This window comes from Chanodichthys erythropterus, chromosome 9, assembly GCF_024489055.1.
Source record: "Chanodichthys erythropterus isolate Z2021 chromosome 9, ASM2448905v1, whole genome shotgun sequence".
In the NCBI taxonomy this organism is placed as follows: Eukaryota; Metazoa; Chordata; class Actinopteri; order Cypriniformes; family Xenocyprididae; genus Chanodichthys; species Chanodichthys erythropterus.
Window position 1 is genome coordinate 15,504,210 of NC_090229.1, and position 17,823 is coordinate 15,522,032.

General features: G+C 38.3%; 2 protein-coding genes across 4 annotated transcripts; one reads left to right on the forward strand and one right to left on the reverse strand.

Annotated features, from left to right (window-relative positions):
- Positions 1-222: 222 nt before the first annotated feature.
- On the reverse strand, positions 223-10,862 carry LOC137027013 (chymotrypsin-like elastase family member 2A). 3 transcript variants are annotated; one of them, XM_067394731.1, is made up of 8 exons: positions 10,692-10,862; positions 9,687-9,775; positions 9,479-9,576; positions 8,712-8,834; positions 5,534-5,670; positions 5,289-5,440; positions 2,241-2,393; positions 223-277 (listed from the first exon to the last, which is right to left on the reverse strand). In XM_067394731.1, exons 1-8 carry the CDS (start codon positions 10,726-10,728, stop codon positions 260-262), a joined length of 807 nt encoding a protein of 268 aa, XP_067250832.1. In that variant the 5' UTR covers positions 10,729-10,862; the 3' UTR covers positions 223-259. The 3 variants fall into 3 exon arrangements, with proteins under 3 accessions (XP_067250832.1, XP_067250831.1, XP_067250833.1); XM_067394730.1 differs by having other exon boundaries at positions 5,289-5,473; XM_067394732.1 differs by lacking the exons at positions 223-277; positions 2,241-2,393 and adding an exon at positions 4,128-4,779 and having other exon boundaries at positions 5,289-5,473.
- Positions 10,863-11,688: 826 nt separating this feature from the next.
- Positions 11,689-14,180, forward strand: LOC137027014 (chymotrypsin-like elastase family member 2A). Its single transcript, XM_067394733.1, has 8 exons — positions 11,689-11,756; positions 11,913-12,001; positions 12,163-12,260; positions 12,391-12,513; positions 13,236-13,372; positions 13,457-13,602; positions 13,738-13,890; positions 13,999-14,180. Exons 1-8 carry the CDS (start codon positions 11,720-11,722, stop codon positions 14,014-14,016), a joined length of 801 nt encoding a protein of 266 aa, XP_067250834.1. The 5' UTR covers positions 11,689-11,719; the 3' UTR covers positions 14,017-14,180.
- The last annotated feature ends 3,643 nt before the right edge of the window (positions 14,181-17,823 follow it).

Here is a 17,823-nt window from a genome sequence, read left to right on the forward strand (position 1 = left end):
CCTGCTGCTCATTATATACCCGCGCTGCGAGGCGAGCAGCTGATGCATATGATTGCATGCCAATGTGCATTGGCTCGTTTAGTTACACTCGAAGTAGATTGGCCTCTCTAGCGAGATTCCTATTCGTCGGTCTGTCCGACGTACGTCGAACGTGACCGACTGAATGGGAACTATGATGTTAAGCTGAATAAAAACCTTTTTTTTTTTTTGGATAATTTTATTGTTCAGGCCATGAATGATACAAAATTCAGTTTGCGCTTTAGTAGCTGGCCATGCTCTGTAAGAGATTAGAAATGGAAAAAATAGCATTTGTTTCCATAATAACAAAATGACATGAAGCTTAATTCAGGGTTTCTTTACATGAAAATGTGCGCCTTGAATTCATTCAGTCGTGTTCGACAATCATTAAATGATCTTTGCAATGAAAATACTCTAAGGGCAATAGTCTGGAAACAATTTTTTTTCCATAATTACCCAGACCTGAAAATTACTCAAATCAAATTCCAGACTTTTCCAAACTGTGTAGGAACCCAGTTAAATGTGCAATATGTAATATTTTGTGTCCGCTAGAGGCCTATTCAAAACAAAGGCGTAGCTTGACGACACCAACCCTGTGTCTCAATCAGCTCCCTAGTTCAGTAGTCAAGGCACTGACCAGGGAGTCGGCCATTTTAAGGGCTGTCTCAATCGCAGAATCCTTTCAGGGCACTGAAACGTTCGCTCCCTGAAAAGTCCCACAATGCACCATGAAAACCAGGGAGCATCGATGCTCACTATGCTCCCTTAACGGAAGTTCTGAAGCGCGAAACTTGAATCATGTTAGCCAAATCACTACACATAACGATACGTGATAGATGTTTTTAAAAATACAAACTGTTATTTTATTATATTTCAGCATAAACATACATCGCTCGACAGGTAATGATCATAATCTAGCTAACATTTATAATTTATTCACGGCTGAAATGTTGCACGTATATGTAACAAGCAAATAATTAACCATAATGTACTTTAAATAACATTACAAGTAATGTCAGAAAATATCAGCTCTGTTGTTGTTCATAAATACCAGTAGTGATGTTGTACAATGAGGACATTGTCACGTCGCCGGAAATAGAGTCATAAGTGTCTCAATGTGTAGTGAACCAGTATCTTTTACTGTCCTTACCAGTGCCCGAATTCGTGTACACGATATACTGATTCACGAGCTCGGGAGCTAGGGAACTGATTGAGACACACCCAAAGTTTGAGTGCAGAATCTTGGGACATGTGGTCTTCACCTCAACGACCGGTGGAAAAGAACTAGGATAGGACTTGGGAAGAAATCATGTTCATGGATGCAATAATTAACATTACTGTGGTATGAAGTAGAGTATGACTGAGTGTTGTGGGAGCTGAACGAGGCCGCTGGAGCGATTGCGCAACACACGCAGCGAGCAGCGGAACTTTTATTATGCCACAGTCGCCGGCACTGCTTCTGCTTTTCCGGTCACGAGTATGAGGTAACGCAGCTCTGTTTATCATATTAGATACATTTGAGCGTGTTGAAAATTATGTTATAATGTTACTCTGCGTGTTCACTTGGTGGCTGCTGTTAGAAATTTGTTGCACACTGCAGTAAGCTAGATCGATTTTAGTATATCATATTAAATGCTGGATGGCTTGTGTTGATCAATGGCATGCAATTAATTTTAAAACGTATTGTATGATGGAGAAAATGCTGTATTGTTACTAAAAATAAGCTGCACCTGATTATGCTATGTTAGCTACTTCACAAAATAAACGTTTTTCATAAAAGTTTTTCTCTGTGGCATTGTAAAGCATGGTATTCACAAAAAGAAAATCAAGAAAATTAGATTTAAACAATAAGACTAAATGTGTTGACCTATATAACATTAATTAGTTTTCTGTTTATAAACATGTCAAAAGCGATGTTCCCTTGCCTATTAAAACATGTAATATATTAAAGTGTCTTTGGTGTTTCCATGGTTTCTACAAAATAAAACCAGAAACCGAGGGTAACACAGGTATGATGCAATTGACAGGCGACTCCTCAAACGTCCCGGAGCCTTGGTTAAAATGGCAATTTTCTCAAGATTTACGAATAGTTGCAAACATTTGGGATGTTGTAAGTACTGAAGTGAACATATAACACTGGCCTAGTGGTTTTTGGATATTTTACTGCAAAATTCTTACATATTGCACCTTTAATTTGTTGTTTGCTGTCATAAAACACTAACCTTGCTGATCCAGTCAATGTAGGCGCTCACACGAGTGAAAATGTTGGGCTTCCGGACATAGTTGCAGATCAGGCCAGAACTAAAGGACAAAACACCATGGACTTCCCAAGTGCCATCACTGCCCGCACAATTCAGGGGGCCTCCAGAGTCACCCTGTGTTGTGACAGAGGGTCAGAATTTACATTTATTCATTTGTCAATGCAAAGTAAAACAATACGTCATTACGTTCACACCAAGGACGACAACTATAACAACAACGATAAAGATACAGTTTTAAAAATAGTTCTAAATGTAGAGTCCATACTTGCTTGCGGTTGTCCATCGAATCCGATGATGACGTCCACTTCTGTCTTTTAACGGTGAGTTTTCTGATGGCTGAATAATCCAATCCTGGATCCACAGGTTCTCTTGCAAGTGGGGCATATATACATGCTATTGGTGTTAGTGGTATTTATGGGTGTGTTTCTCCTGAGCCTTCGTTGTTGTCTCCTAACTATCCTTTCCTCCTCCAGTGCTTGGGTCCCATCTAGACACAGCTGCCGCCAGATGTTACGGTCAGTAGCCATGCTCTCCAAGTCCCCAGGTTTTATTTTGCACCTCTTAAGCATTGTTTTCATTTGGTCTTTAAAGCGTCTCTTCTGGCCTCCAGCAGAGCGCTGGCCTAGTTGTAGCTGGCCATATAGCACTCTGCGGGGCAGACGGTTGTAGGGCATTCTTATGACATGCCCCAGCCAGTGCAATTGGTGCTGGGTGATTGTGGCCTCAATACTCTTGCAGCCTGTTCTCCTCAGGATCTCAGTGTGAGGCACTCTATCACACCAAGTGATTCCCAGGATGCGCTGGAGGCAACAAATGTGGAAGTGTTCCAGGGACTTGATGTGGCGGCTGTAAGTAACCCATGCTTCACAACTGTAGAGGAGGGTGGTGATGCAGACTGCTTGGTAGACGCATATTTTTGTGTTGAGATGAAGGTTCTTGTTCTGAAAAACCCGCCGCCGGAGTCTCCCAAAGGCAGCTGATGCTTGTTTGATTCTGTTCTGGACCTCATTGTCAATGCTATTATTTTCAGAGATAATACTCCCCAGGTATTTGAATGAAGGCACAATTGATAGTTTTTCGTCTACAGCATAGAAGGTGGGTGGTGCGGGTGGGATGTTGGCACTCCACTGGCAGATTACCACTGTTTTGGCGGTATTGATGTTCAGCCCCATCCTGCTATATGCCCTCACTGCTGCATCTAGGACAGACTGGAGGCCTTGTGAAGAGTGAGATACGAGAGCACAGTCATCTGCATACTGCAGCTCAAGTATTCTCACTCTGTGCAGTTTGGTGGTTGATTGCAATCTCCTGATATTAAAGAGGTTACCATCCAGCCTGTACACTACTATCACTCCGCTGTTGTCTTGAATTTCCTTGTGGAGAAGCTGGGTGACACAAATGAGGAAGATGTTAAAAAGCACTGGTGCCAGTACACATCCCTGCCTTACCCCTGTGCGTACAGGGAAAGGGCTAGACTGTTGCCCTCCTATTGTCACCCTAGCAGTCATTCCATCATGAAACTGACGGAGGATGTTGACAAACTTAGTGGGGCATCCAAACCGGAGGAGGACTTCCCATAAGAGATCTCTCTGCACAGTGTCGAAGGCTTTGGAGAGGTCGACAAAAGCCATAAACAGGTCTTTATGTTGCTCCCTGCACTTTTCCTGAAGTTGCCGGGTTGTAAAGACCATGTCGACTGTGCTCCTGTTCTTTCTAAACCCACACTGTGACTCGGGTAGCATAGACTCTGTGATGTTATTAATCAGTCTTTGTAACATCACCTTGGCCAGGACCTTGCCTGCCACAGCAAGAAGTGATATGCCCCTATAGTTGTCACAAATGGCCCTATCCCCTTTGTTCATATATATGGTGTCAATACTAGCATCTCTCCATTGCTGTGGGATGCTTTCATCAGCCCAGGCCTTGGTGATGTAATGATGTAGTGTTCTTGTGCAGAGATACCCTCCCTGTTTTAGCAGTTCTGCAGGAATATTGTCAGAGCCAGGAGACTTGTTGCACTTCAGGGAGCGGACAGCTGACAGAACCTCCAAGAAGGATGGAGGTTGGCTAAGGTTGTCAATAGGGGGAAATTCCGGCAATTCATTCAGGATGGTATAGTCAGCATCCGAGTCCTGATTTAGTAAGGTATTAAAATGTTCAGCCCACCTCTCCAGGATGCTATTCTGGTCTTTCAGGACTTTGAGCCCATCTGCTGTTTTCAGGGGAGTGATGCGATGACTTATTGGGCCGTAAATAGATTTGACTGCATTATAAAAGTTGTGCATGTCATTTCTATCAGCGAATGACTGAATTTCATAAGCCTTCTCCATCCACCACTTGTTCTGTAGGGTCCGCAGAGTTCTCTGGACTTCCCGACGAGCTTTTTGCCAATGCTGTTTGGCGGTGCTGGATAAGGGTTTTCTTAGGGGAGTCCATACTACAACTATAACGATAACGGCACAGGGAAATGGTATCGTTGGAATCACGTTTTTCTTCCCAACTAAAAAACGATAAAAACATTGACAGCCAATCACAATCCATTATGAGTAACAGATACAGAATTGCAGCATGCTTATAATAAAAGGAACAATATCGTGCATTAGTGTGGATGCTAATATAGTTATCGTTCTTGCTGTCAACGGCCTTTAGACAATACAAGTACGATTCAAAATAATCATCAGAGGACTCCTTTGATTGAACTAAAACATTGATTCAACCAGGGCTTTCCTTAGGGTGGTGCTACTGGTGTGACCACACCATGGCCCATGCTTTAGGGGGCGAGGGGGGGCCTCGCTTCCTCTAACTAGCACTGGGCCCCGCCCCATGCTTGGGATGGCCCTGGATCAAACACTCTCCTTTTGAAAAAATTCAGTGTTTAAACATGAGAATATTGGTCTAATCTTGAATGCACGCTTCTACACTTTAATTGTAATCAATGGTTAAATATTAGACATAAACCACTTTCAGAATTCACATTCTCAAAACATTTAGTCAGTAGAATTTCCTTACATTACATCCAGCGGCAACACCATCTCCACCAGCGCAGATCATTTTTTCTGTGACCCGAGAGCCCCACCAGTCTGGCCTAGAGCAAGTGGCGTAATCCACCACAGGCAGCAGAGCCTGCTGCAGTGCACCAGTAGTTGGGCCAACGACAAGTTCTTGATATTGGAAAAAATGGCTGAGAAGAAATACTGAGAAAAGTCTAAAAAACAGTGTATGAACATTTATTCATAATCATTATAATTACTTACTGTACTGACGTCCCCAACCAGTGACATAGCAGAGAGCATTGTGAGGCAGAATATACCCATCCGTGGGGAGACATGCAGGCATGATAGTGTCACTTTGGGTGACGGGACTCTGCAGTTTGATCAGGGCGATGTCATTACTATCATGACATAAAATGAGGATAAATAAGTAAATTCACTGCACAAGTGTTCAAGACACTGGTGTTGAATAAATTACAGTAGGAGGATGTATCCCGCTCACTTTTAATAAAAATAATTGATCCCCATTTTCATGTTGCAAATATATTTACATTCTTTAGGTTATTACAAAAAATCTTCCCTGCAAAATTCTGGGAATGTTATTTTATGGTTAAACAATAAAACCTGATTGTACAATTGTGTATGTGTAAATGCAGATGTTCAATTCAGTGGTTTAATATCGAGATTGAAGGCTCAAACACAAATGTACACTTTTAGTTTTTATTGTATAATATTTCTTTAGGGAAATTTTATAGTTTTTATTTTTTAGTTTAAAGGTGCCATCGAACGTTTTTTTCACAAGATGTAATATAAGTCTAAGGTGTCCCCTGAATGTGTCTGTGAAGTTTCAGCTCAAAATTCCCCATAGATTTTTTTTTATTAATTTTTTTAACTATCTATTTTGGGGCATCATTAATTATGAGCCGATTTATGCTATGCGGCCCCTTTAAATCTCGTGCTCTCCGCCCACGGAGCTTGCGCTTGCCTTAAACAGTGCCTAAACAAAGTTTACACAACTAATATAACCCTCAAATGGATCTTTACAAAGTGTTCGTCATGCATGTGGCATGCATGCGTCGGATTATGTGAGTATTGTATACTGTTATATTGTTTACATTTGATTCTGAATGGATTTGAGGCTGTGCTCTGTGGCTAACAGCTAATGCTACACTGTTGGAGAGATTTATAAAGAATGAAGTTGTGTTTATGCATTATACAGACTGCAAGTGTTTAATAATGAAAATAGCGACGGCTCTTGTCTCCGTGAATACAGTAAGAAACGATGGTAACTTTAACCACATTTAACAGTACATTAGCACCATGCTAACGAAACATTTAGAAAGACAATTTACAAATATCACTAAAAATATCATGTTATCATGGATCATGTCAGTTATTATTGCTCCATCTGCCATTTTTCGGTATTGTTCTTGCTTGCTTACCTAGTCTGATGATTCAGCTGTGCACATCCAGACGTTAACACTGGCTGCCCTTGTCTAATGCCTTTCATAATGTTGGGAACATGGGCTGGCATATGCAAATATTGGGGGCGTACACCCCGACTGTTATGTAACAGTTGTTGTTATGTTGAGATTCGCCTGTTCCTCAGGAGGTCTTTTAAACAAATTAGATTTATATAAGAAGGAGGAAACAATGGAGTTTGAGACTCACTGTATGTCATTTCCATGTACTAAACTCTTGTTATTTAACTATGCCAAGAGAAATTCAATTTTTCATTTGAGGGCACCTTTAAAAAAATTTATTTTATCAGAAGACCCTGATATATAAGCTGTTGTTTTCATTTCCTTAATTTTATTTTTTTTTGTGTATTTCTGCTTTGTTATTTGGATTCTCTTTATGTTTTGATGTCATGTTGTGGCCTTCGCACTTTACAACTCTCTGGAGCAAAGCTAAATTTTAGACTACAAATGTCTAATTTAACAAGAATTCAACCACAGGTGAGTCTAATTATTCATTACACAGGTGTCCACAGGTGTCCAGCGACCCCCTATAGTGTGCTAAGATAATATCCCCCACACCTTTACACCACCAGCAGCAGCCTGAACCGTTGATACAAGGCAGGATGGATCTGACCCTACCATCTAAACGTCGCAGCAGAAATCAAGACTCATCAGATTAGGCAATGTTTTCCAATCATCTATTATCCAATTTTGGTGAGAAATTTTTGCGAACTGTAGCCTCAGTTTCCTGTTCTCTGACAGGAGTGGCACCCGGTGTGGTCTCCTGCTGCTGTAGCCCATCTGCTTCAAGGTTCAACGTGTTGTGTGTTCAGATTCTCTTCTGCATACCTCGGTTGTAACAAGTGCTTATTTGACTATTTCACTGTTGCCTTTCTATCAGCTTGAACCTGTCTAGCCATTCTTTGACCTCAAGGCATTTTCTCCCATAGAACTGCCCCTCACTGGATACTCTCTCTTTTTTGGACCGTTCACTGTAGACACTAGAACTTTGAAATTTAACAGATCGCCTTGACCATGTCTACATGCCTAAATGCATTGAGTTTCTATCATGTGATTGGCTGATTAGATATTTGCGTTAACAAGCAGGTTTAACTAATATAGTGACAGGTGAGTGATTATAATGAGTGAATTTGTTCTCTCCTTTTGGAAATTTGAGACCATAATTCGTGACCACAATTTACTAGTTCATCCACTCATTTATTTAAATTGTGGTTATGAATTAAGAATTTGTTCCCATAACTTATTAATTCATGGTTGTGGCTACGTTGAACTACTTTTTTTCTCATTTTGATTTAATTAAAACAAGCGAACAAATTATTACAACTTGGCCATGATTTCCCTGCTAGAAATGTTACATTCCCAGAACATTCTCAGAATGTCCCCACTGGTGTTAAGGACATTTTATAGTAACGTTCCCAGAACATTCACAGATGGTCACAATGTGGAGTTCTTTTAAGGTTTGGGGGACGTTATTTGGTGGACCTTCACAGAACATTCAGGACGTTCTCTGAACGTTTAGGGAACCATATTTTATTTGGAAAAGTTCTCAGAACATCCCTGTTGCCCTTGTCAAAAAATTGACTGAAAATTAGAGCTAAACTGACTAACCTACAAAAGTGGCTGTTCAAACAAAAAACTATTTTTTCTTTAATGTCTTACAGAAAAAAAGCCCCTATTATTTCCTGGATTATTGTTATGAAACATCTTCTTTAAAATGCAAATCTTTTGCAGTAAGTCATTAGCTGACAACAGCACATGCATGAGCTAATGTAACTGCTGCATCACTGCATCAGCAACTACACAGTTACTGTCTTTAAATAAAGCAACATGCAACCCCCCAAGGTAAAGGGGGTAACCCCCCCAATATTCAAAGCCATCAGTTACAACCCCCGCCAAAGTTGAAACCAAATCTACGCCCTTGTCCCTGATTAATTTCTGTTTAAAATTCTCTTTGGCCATACCGTAAAGTGTTAGAATCCCAGCCTTTATGGATAATGATCTTGCTAGGGGAGATGGCGACAGATCCACTCTCGTTCTCCATCATGTAATGTTTTCCCAGATACACTCTGTAACTTCTGCCACTGCTGCAAGGCCACAAAAGGAAAGACAAAACAGTCCAGAAACACTCCAAGTATGAAAAATTTACTTATAAAAAGTACTGTGGTGATACCACTGTGTAGTAATGGTATCATCAAGTGATAACCACACTTTTCTATAAAGAACCTTAAAGGGTTCTGTCAGGCGCTTCTTATACAGAACCTTTTAGGGGTCCTCATCATGGGATCATTTTATAGATTTAGATTTAATTAATAAATTCAGCTTTAATTCATTTTCAAATTTAATTCAATTTTATGAATTAAACAGCATATAAACATACATTATCAGTAGAAAAAATGAAATAACCTATTAAACATGAATGTGTTATGGAAACATTTATGACATTTTATATAGAACATTTTTGGCATAAAGTGTTCTTTAAAAGTGAGTCAAGAAGAACCCCACTGAACCTTTTTTAATGAAAGTGTGGTACTTTGGTATATACCATGATACTAAATGATTACCATATTCATATATTTTTATATTTACATGGCACTTACAAGTCACTTCAAAGAATACAATATAATGTTATTTTATTTTTAACTAGGGCTGGCTTTTAAGATTCTCAACCTATTCCACTACCTTGCATCAGACAAAATATGACAACTCTGGCCCACAAAGCAAGACTTACCTGATGCAGTGAGCAGCAGTTAGGACCCACTCATTGGAAATAAGGCTGCCTCCACAAGTGTGGTACCAGCCACTACCACTCCTGTACTGGAGGGAGATCTGGGTATAATAAAATAACAAGAATTCCTTTTGTTTGTAAGTGGGCAAATATTACGTTTATTGTACAATATTTTAAGTGATGTCATTGAAATAAAGATATATGCATCTACCTGCCAAGGCCAGCTGTGTGAACGTGCGTCCTTACCCCCCACCACCCTTGTCAGAACAGGAGGGTAGGTGGGCAGCCCACATCCATTAACTGAGGTAAAAAATATTATTTTTGTGTGGTCCTCTGTCATGTGTTTGTTATAAAAACAATAAATATTTATTTTTGTTAAAAAATACTATATATGCTAAGCCAAAAACCCCTAAAAATGGATGTTCTGCCCTACCTACAAATTTATAAAAAAAAAAAAATTCACACTTACTATAACTAGCATAAAAAAATAAAAAATAAAATAAAAATTCAGTATTAAAATTCTATTTTTTTTTCTTCGGGGGAAGGGGGTTACAAAGTAAAAAAATTGAAGGGTGATGCAATTGTCCTGATATAGTAAAGAAAAAAAATAGTTCATTATATTTGTAAAAAATACATTTTACATAGAAAAATATAATTTTGCACCATGAGTCATTCAATTTAAACATTTAAAAAAAGGGTCCCACTTTATATATTAGATGGCCTTATGTACTTACATTTAAATTAATCATTTGATACAATGCACTTATTGTGTAAATACATGTTTTTACATTGTACTTATATTTTTAAAAATACCTGCAAATACTGTTGACCCTTACACCTTAACCCACCCTTAAACCTGCCCATACCACCAAACCTGTCCCTAACATTACCCGTATCCACCTCAATAGCAGCAAAAGCAATACAAAATGAACACAATAAGTACATTGTATTTTTTTAATGTAAGTACATAGAAGTTAAGGCCACCTAATATAAAGTGGGAACAAAGAATGAATACAATGAGTGCATTTCTAAGAACTTCACACATGTTCTACATTAAATTTTAGTTTAAAATTTCCTTTAAAAAGATTCCCTTTCATGCACTCTTTGTCATTGACCCATATACATTTTATGATAATTAATACTACTCTCCATATGGTTACTATAATAAAATAAAAATATTAATCAGACTATATTATCAGTCTTTAAGACTTCTTACCTCCAACAACCAGAACAGCCAAGAGCACAAACTTCATTTTTTATATACTGGTCAATTCACACTCAATTCGTCTTTTGAAACAAATGGTTGCTTTAGAGAAAAACTAGTCAGAAAAAGTAGTTTTCTGGTGCACCTTGAACTTAATATTTCACAGGGTATAATCTAATCAGTTAAAAGTCATTTTGCTGTTGATTAACATGTTGAAGGTTTGTTCTCACATTTAGTTTGACTGCTATTTTTTTATAGTTTTTTTTCTCTTCCTTTAATTTTCACCAGTTGTATATTTTAAGTACTGTTTTTCAATCAAGACCCAATCCAAAAGACATGACAGTTTTTGTCACAAATGTATATTAATAGTTAAATCCCCCCAAAAAACAAAGACAAAAAAAAACAACAAAAAAAAAAAACACCTTAAATATGCAGTGTTTGTGAAGCACAAAGGCCATCTGGCTTTGGCAAGGGATTACTGTTCATATCAGCATGTCATCTGTGCATTTCACAGGCTGCATTTATAAAACCTGTAAGATAACTGATATTTTGGGATGTTTATCTACAAGGCTAAATGGTACTTGGAATGCTATCGGTGCATTGCTACCAGAATTGTAACTGCCTGTAGTGCTGTCCAGGTTAGTTGCTGTCAGGGTTACCAGGTCTGCATAAAAAACTAGTCTAATGGCCAATCAAAAGTAGCCAAACACTAGTCCAATGATCCTATCCCAAATATCAAAACTCAAAATATGCCACTCACATACCTAAAATACATAGTTTACAGTCACTGTGTGCCCTTCCTCGCAAAACATCATACATAGCACAGATGTATCATTGTTAGAAGTGTAAAATGGGTAAAATATTTCAATACAAGCATTGCATTTCAATCAAATAAACCTTTAACCCACTGGGGGGAAAAAATCAACCTGTGGCATCAGATTAAAAATAGCCCAATCCTGCAGTAAAACCATGGACTTGGCAACCCTGGTTACTGTATATAAGTGATGGATGTTTGCTTGTAGCCACTCCAAACAGGCGTCATGAAACTGTTGATCTTGGTTCTGTTCATTGCTGGCGGTAAGATGATAATTTGCCTACTCTAAACTCTAAAAAGTGTTCAGAAATTCTCTTTGGTTCCTGAGGATCGGAATGAGAAGAGATACCTTTCACATTCACAGCAGCTAAAGAACCTGAGCAGACATGTAATTTATCATTTGTGTTGTCTTGAAACAGCCTACGGATGTGGGCAGCCCACCTATAAACCTCTCGTCTCAAGGGTGGTGGGTGGAACTGATGTTAAACCAAACAGCTGGCCATGGCAGGTTTGTGAAAGCTATAGTTCATTAATCTTATCCTAAAACACTCTGCCATCAAATAGTAATTACAAACACAGCAATGCTATTTTTGAAATAATTTTGACTGTATAACTAAATGCACTGAAAGGAGCTCCAGCTCAACACTCTTTACCTCCTCAATATTTCAGGTGTCTCTCCAGTACAAGAGTGGCTCCAACTTTTATCACACCTGTGGTGCCACCCTGATCTCCAAGGACTGGGTCTTGACTGCTGCTCACTGCATTGGGTAAATTGCTCCTTCTGTCATGAAACATATTCTGCACTGTTCTCTTTGGCATAAAAAGGATGCAATGAATGTTTCCTTAATTTGAATTGTGAGATGGACTAAAACTATGTCTTTAACTTTTGCCAAGCAGCAGCCGAACTTACAGAGTCTACCTGGGCAAGCACAACCTGGCCCTCAGCAGTGAGTCCGGCTCTCTCGCCATCTCTCCTTCCAGGATTATCGTGCATGAGAACTGGGACTCCTATAATATCCGGTTGGTCTTCCTCATTAGTTTTAATGTATACTAGTGGTCAGTAGATCTTTTTTTTAACGTTTTTGAGTCTCTTATGCTCACAAAGGCTGCATTTAATTTATCAACAATACAATAAAAAAACTGTAATATTGTGAGATGTTTAAAATAACTGAGATTATTCAAATTATTTTTTATTTTTTAATATATTTTAACATGTAACTTATTCATGTGGTGGCAAAGCTAAATTTTTATTGCATTTATTTAAAATCTTTCGGAACTTTATAAATGTTTTAACTGTCACTTTTGATAAATGTAATATGTTCTTGCTGAATAAAAGTATTCATTTCTTTCTTACCCCAAACTTTGAATGGTAGTGTATAACAGTTTCCACAAAAATATTAAGCAGCAACAACTGTTTTCAATATTGATAATACTAAGAAATGTTTCTTGAGCACCAAATCAGCATATTAGATTGATTTCTGAAGGATCATGTGAAGACTGGAATAATGACGCTGAAAATTCAATTTTGCCATCACAGGAATAATAATTAAAAAAAAAAAAAATACATTTTAATTTGTAATAATATTTCACAATATTACTGTTTTTACTGTATTTTTGATCAAATAAATGCATCCTTGGTGAGCATAAGAGACTGCTTGCAACATTAAAAAAATCTAAGTAATTAAAAAAAAAACTTGACTGGTAGTGTAGGGGAGTTTTTGATGCATTTGTGTGTTTCTCAGCAATGACATTGCCCTGATCAAGCTGTCGACTTCAGTGACTTTCACTGACAAGATCTCACCTGCTTGCCTGCCTGATTCTGGCAGCATTCTGCCTCACAACTACTCCTGTTACGTCACTGGATGGGGACGCCTCTGGAGTAAGTGCATTTTCAATGCAATGCTATTTACTTATTTTCAAGCAAAAAAGCAAAGCAAAACCTTTTTGCTTTTTCTTTCTTCAGCTAATGGTCCCATTGCTGATATCCTGCAGCAGGCTCTGCTCCCTGTTGTGGACTACGCTACCTGCACTAGGTCTGACTGGTGGGGCAACCTCGTGACCAACCTCATGGTGTGCGCTGGAGGAGATGGAGTTGTGTCCAGCTGCAATGTGCGTTTGATGCACACGTTTTATTTATAGTGTTTTTCATTGTCCCTAATGAGTGTGTATATTTTTATTTTCATTATTAATAACCAGCATGTGTGAACATGCACCCAAATTATGTAATCTTACTCACTGGTGCAGGGTGATTCTGGTGGCCCTCTGAACTGCCAGAGAAGTGACGGCACCTGGGATGTTCACGGCATTGTGAGTTTTGGCTCCAGCTTGGGCTGCAACTACTCCAAGAAGCCCTCCGTCTTCACCCGTGTGTCTGGCTACATTTCCTGGATCAATAGAGTGAGTACACTTTACAAAACTGTTGGTCTTTTTCTGAGCACACACCATCTTTTTGTTGACATAAATTTAAGACGTATTAGATATTTAAACTGGCCTCTTATATTTCAGGTGATGACCTCTTATTAAAGTGCGGAAGGTGTGGTTACTTCAAATTCATCATCATCATCATCATCATCATCATCATTATCAACAACAACGAAATGTGGAATCAATAAATTTCTCTTAAAAAAATCTTTCTTTTGACTCTTGGCTTTAAGTAAAAAAGCATTAAAAAGCATTATTTAATCCTCTTCTTGTTGTGGTTATGTTATTATTGGCCTAATCAATACATTTTTCCAACTAAAATATCTAATTTAGATAATTCATCAGCTAAATGTGCTGTGGGTCAAGGTTAGCAGATTATAACGTTAGAACTGCGGAGGAAACCATAGTTTAAGCAGGTCACCGTGATTTTGCCAAGTAAGACATGTTCCTGGATCAACATTTTGTAGATCCTAGAACAACATTCCTGTCTGAAAATTTAGTCTTAACCCTATTCCTACCCCTAAAACTAATCCCACCCATAAATTATTCCTAAAATCAGAGGGGAAAGATAAATGAATAACATTAATATAGAAGCACCGAACCCTGGCTGCATATGGAGGACCACAAGTGTCACGGAAATAGTAATAAAGCATATCATTAATTAATAACCAATTGTACAATAGAAATTTGCATTAGTAAATGTGTTTACAAATTAATTAATTAATCTAAAAATAAATAGATTAAATTGCAAAGTAATTCATTATTTTATTTTTTAATGGGCAATAAAAGCAGTAATTATAAAAATAATTTATAAATTAAATATTAAACCATCAATAAATGGTTCAAATTAAAAATGGATTTACATAAACAGTCAATAAATACATCATTTAAAAATACATTTATGAATTCATAACTAAATAGTGGAATTTCAAAGTTAGTTCATCCAAAAATTGCTCCCAGAAGCCATTGATACTAGGGAGCAATGACACTTCCTCTCTCAAGATCCATAAAGGTACTAAAAACATATTTAAATCGGTTCATGTGAGTACAGTGGTTCAATATTAATTTTATAAAGCGACAAGAATATTTTTGGAGTGCCAAAAAACAAAACAAAATAACGACTTATTTAGTCATGTCCGATTTCAAAAGACTGCTTCAGGAAGATTCGGAGCACAAATGAATCAGTGTATCGAATCTGCTGTTCGGAGCGCCAAAGTCATGTGATTTCAGCCGTTGGCAGTTTGACACACGATCTGAATCATTATTCGATACACTGATTAATTTGTGCTCCGAATCTTCCTGAAGCAGTGTTTTGAAATCGGCCATCACTAAATAAGTCGTTATTTTGTTTTTTTTGGCGCACCAAAAATATTCTCGTCGCTTTATAACATTAATATTGAACCACTGTACTCACATGAACCGACTTAACTAGTACCTTTATGGATCTTGAGAGAGGAAGTGGCATTGCTCCCTATGGAGGCCTCAAGGAGCCATCAGATTTCAACTAAAATATCTTAATTTGTGTTCCGAAGATTAACTGTGGTTTTACGGGTGTGGAATGGCATGAGGGTAAGTAATGACAGAATTTTCATTTTTGGGTGAACAAACCCTTTAAAAAGAGAAATAGTTAATTGGATTCAGAAATTGAATTACAAATATAGGTTCTAATCATCCATTAAAAAGGGCAGTTCAATTAACCATTTGCCTGCTGTTTTTCCTTTTTATATTAGCTATTCGATTTGCTTAAAGGGATAGTTCACCCAAAAATTAAAATTTGATGTTTATCTGCTTACCCCCAGTACATCCAAGATGTAGGTGACATTTTTTCTTCAGTCGATCACAAATGATGATTTTTAACTGCAACCGCTGCCCTCTGTCATTCAAATAATGGCGGTTGATGGGAACTTCATCTATAAGAGTGAATAAACCTTGCTTAGACAAATCCAAATGAAACCCTGCGGCTCATGACGACACATTAATGTCCTAAGACACGAAACGATCGGTTTGTGCGAGAAACCGAACAGTATTTATATCATTTTTTACCTCTAATACACCACTATGTTCAACTCCGTTCAGGACTCCTTTAGTGATGTCTGATCGCGCTCTGACAACGGCAGTGATGTCTGACACTCATTGAAGTATATGCGCGAGACATCACTGCCGTTGACAGAACTATCCCTTGAACTATCCCTTTAACAATTTAGCTACACCTTTTAGCCTCTCCGATTAGCATTTCAATGACACTATCCCTGCGTTCCAATGTCCATACTATCCATCCTAAATAGTATGTGAGATTAAAATAAGTGTGTCCCAAAGCATAGTATGTTGAAAAGAGTATGCCAAAAGTCCCCGGATGGTCTACTATTTCCGGTAGATTTTTGAAGTGTGGATCCGTGCACACTATAAAGGCTAATATTGCCCACAACCCATTGCGCATTGGACGAGGATTCAGTTCAGAACTACAAACACGAGTAAAAAGTGTTAAAAAACTACAAAACATGGCGGATACGCGCGATCGACGCTGAGAGATTTGAGTGACTAATAATCAGTTTAACCTGATAGAAAATATATATTTAATGTTACCCGTGTTATTTTTCATCTGCAAATACCAATGTGGACTTTTATAAAGATCCGAATGGCCATTAACTTTTAAATGCATCATTATGCATTAATATGAGGAGAGTTCTCCTCATGAAAGACCCGCGACTGCAGATCAACGTGCTGTATTTCTCTACGATACGGTAGGAAATTAACTAAATGAAATGTGGAGGATGTAAGATGATTGACAGGGCAATTTACGGTGACTGGATGCGACAGAGAGAATTGACGCGATTGTATGACGTGTTAGTATGTCCCAAAGCTTGTCTACTCTTTTGCTACACACTCAAAAGTAAGTACTTTTTGTTCACAGAAAGAGTACATACTTTTAGGGCGTAGTATAAGTAGGCGAATTGGAACGCAGCATATGGGTGCTTCTCAATTCTTATTTGTGCATCCTCGTTTCCTTTCCTTGCTTCCTTTCCTCGCGTCTTAGCTCCACCCCTTCAGGATGCGAGGGAAGGAAGCAAGGAAAAGATGCGAGGACCTATGAATTGAATCAAGTGAAATGATGGCTGCGTCCGAAAACTGAAAAAGGCTGGTAAGAAGGCATCAAGGCACGTCCGAATCCAATGTTAGCTTCACTTCCTCTCTCATGAGATACCTTCATCTGATCGATTTTTGAAGGAAGTATCCTTAGCTGCCTTTGATATCCCACAATCCTGTGCTTTCCATTCTGTGACAGTTGAGCTAGAAAAATAAAGATGGCGTCCGAAGGTTGCGTTTGCTGCTCAGTTTGTGTATAAATGTACGATTTTGATCAACATATTTAAATTTTGATATAATTTCTATCGAGAAATTACTAATGTAGTAATTAAATATTTGTTTAGTTCTCACCAAAGCTCGCGCTATATTGCTGTAGATCATTAAACTGTTATGCTGCCTCAGAAGTCTGTCCGAAATCAATTTCGTGAGGTACCTTCATGCACAAACGCTGCCGTACAAGTCATTCTCTTATAAGATAGCGAGGCAGCAAGACAGCTAACGTTAGGTTTTCGGACGCAGCCATTATATCCTCACTCCCTTTAGCGTCACTTCAAAGCATCATCAGCTGCGCACGAGGGATACCCACATGTTGATAAAGTTTTATTTTTTAAAGAAATATATAATAAATATTAATAAAGCAAGATGCCCCGTTGAAATATATTAGGTATAAAGTTTATTTAAATTTAAATTATTGTGACAGATATAAAGGGGGAGGACAATTTATGCGTGCGTCACGTTTCTCGATGGCAAAGACTTCCGCAAAGGATGCACCTCTGTATCCTCGCCGATCCTCGCTCATGACTCCTCAGGAAGCTTCCTCACTCC

Excerpts from the sequence above, each read along its gene's own strand:
- LOC137027013 (XM_067394730.1), bottom strand. The coding sequence starts at position 10,728 with ATGAAGTTTGTGCTCTTGGCTGTTCTGGTTGTTGGAG. Across the intron at positions 8,835-9,478 it reads ACTGCTGCTCACTGCATCAG|CAGTGGCAGAAGTTACAGAG; the intron begins GTAAGTCTTGCT and ends GTGGCCTTGCAG. Across the intron at positions 5,474-5,533 it reads TGGTTGGGGACGTCAGTACA|TATTTCTTCTCAGCCATTTT; the intron begins GTAAGTAATTAT and ends GACTTTTCTCAG.
- LOC137027014 (XM_067394733.1), top strand. The coding sequence starts at position 11,720 with ATGAAACTGTTGATCTTGGTTCTGTTCATTGCTGGCG. Across the intron at positions 11,757-11,912 it reads GGTTCTGTTCATTGCTGGCG|CCTACGGATGTGGGCAGCCC; the intron begins GTAAGATGATAA and ends GTCTTGAAACAG. Across the intron at positions 13,373-13,456 it reads TGGATGGGGACGCCTCTGGA|CTAATGGTCCCATTGCTGAT; the intron begins GTAAGTGCATTT and ends TTCTTTCTTCAG.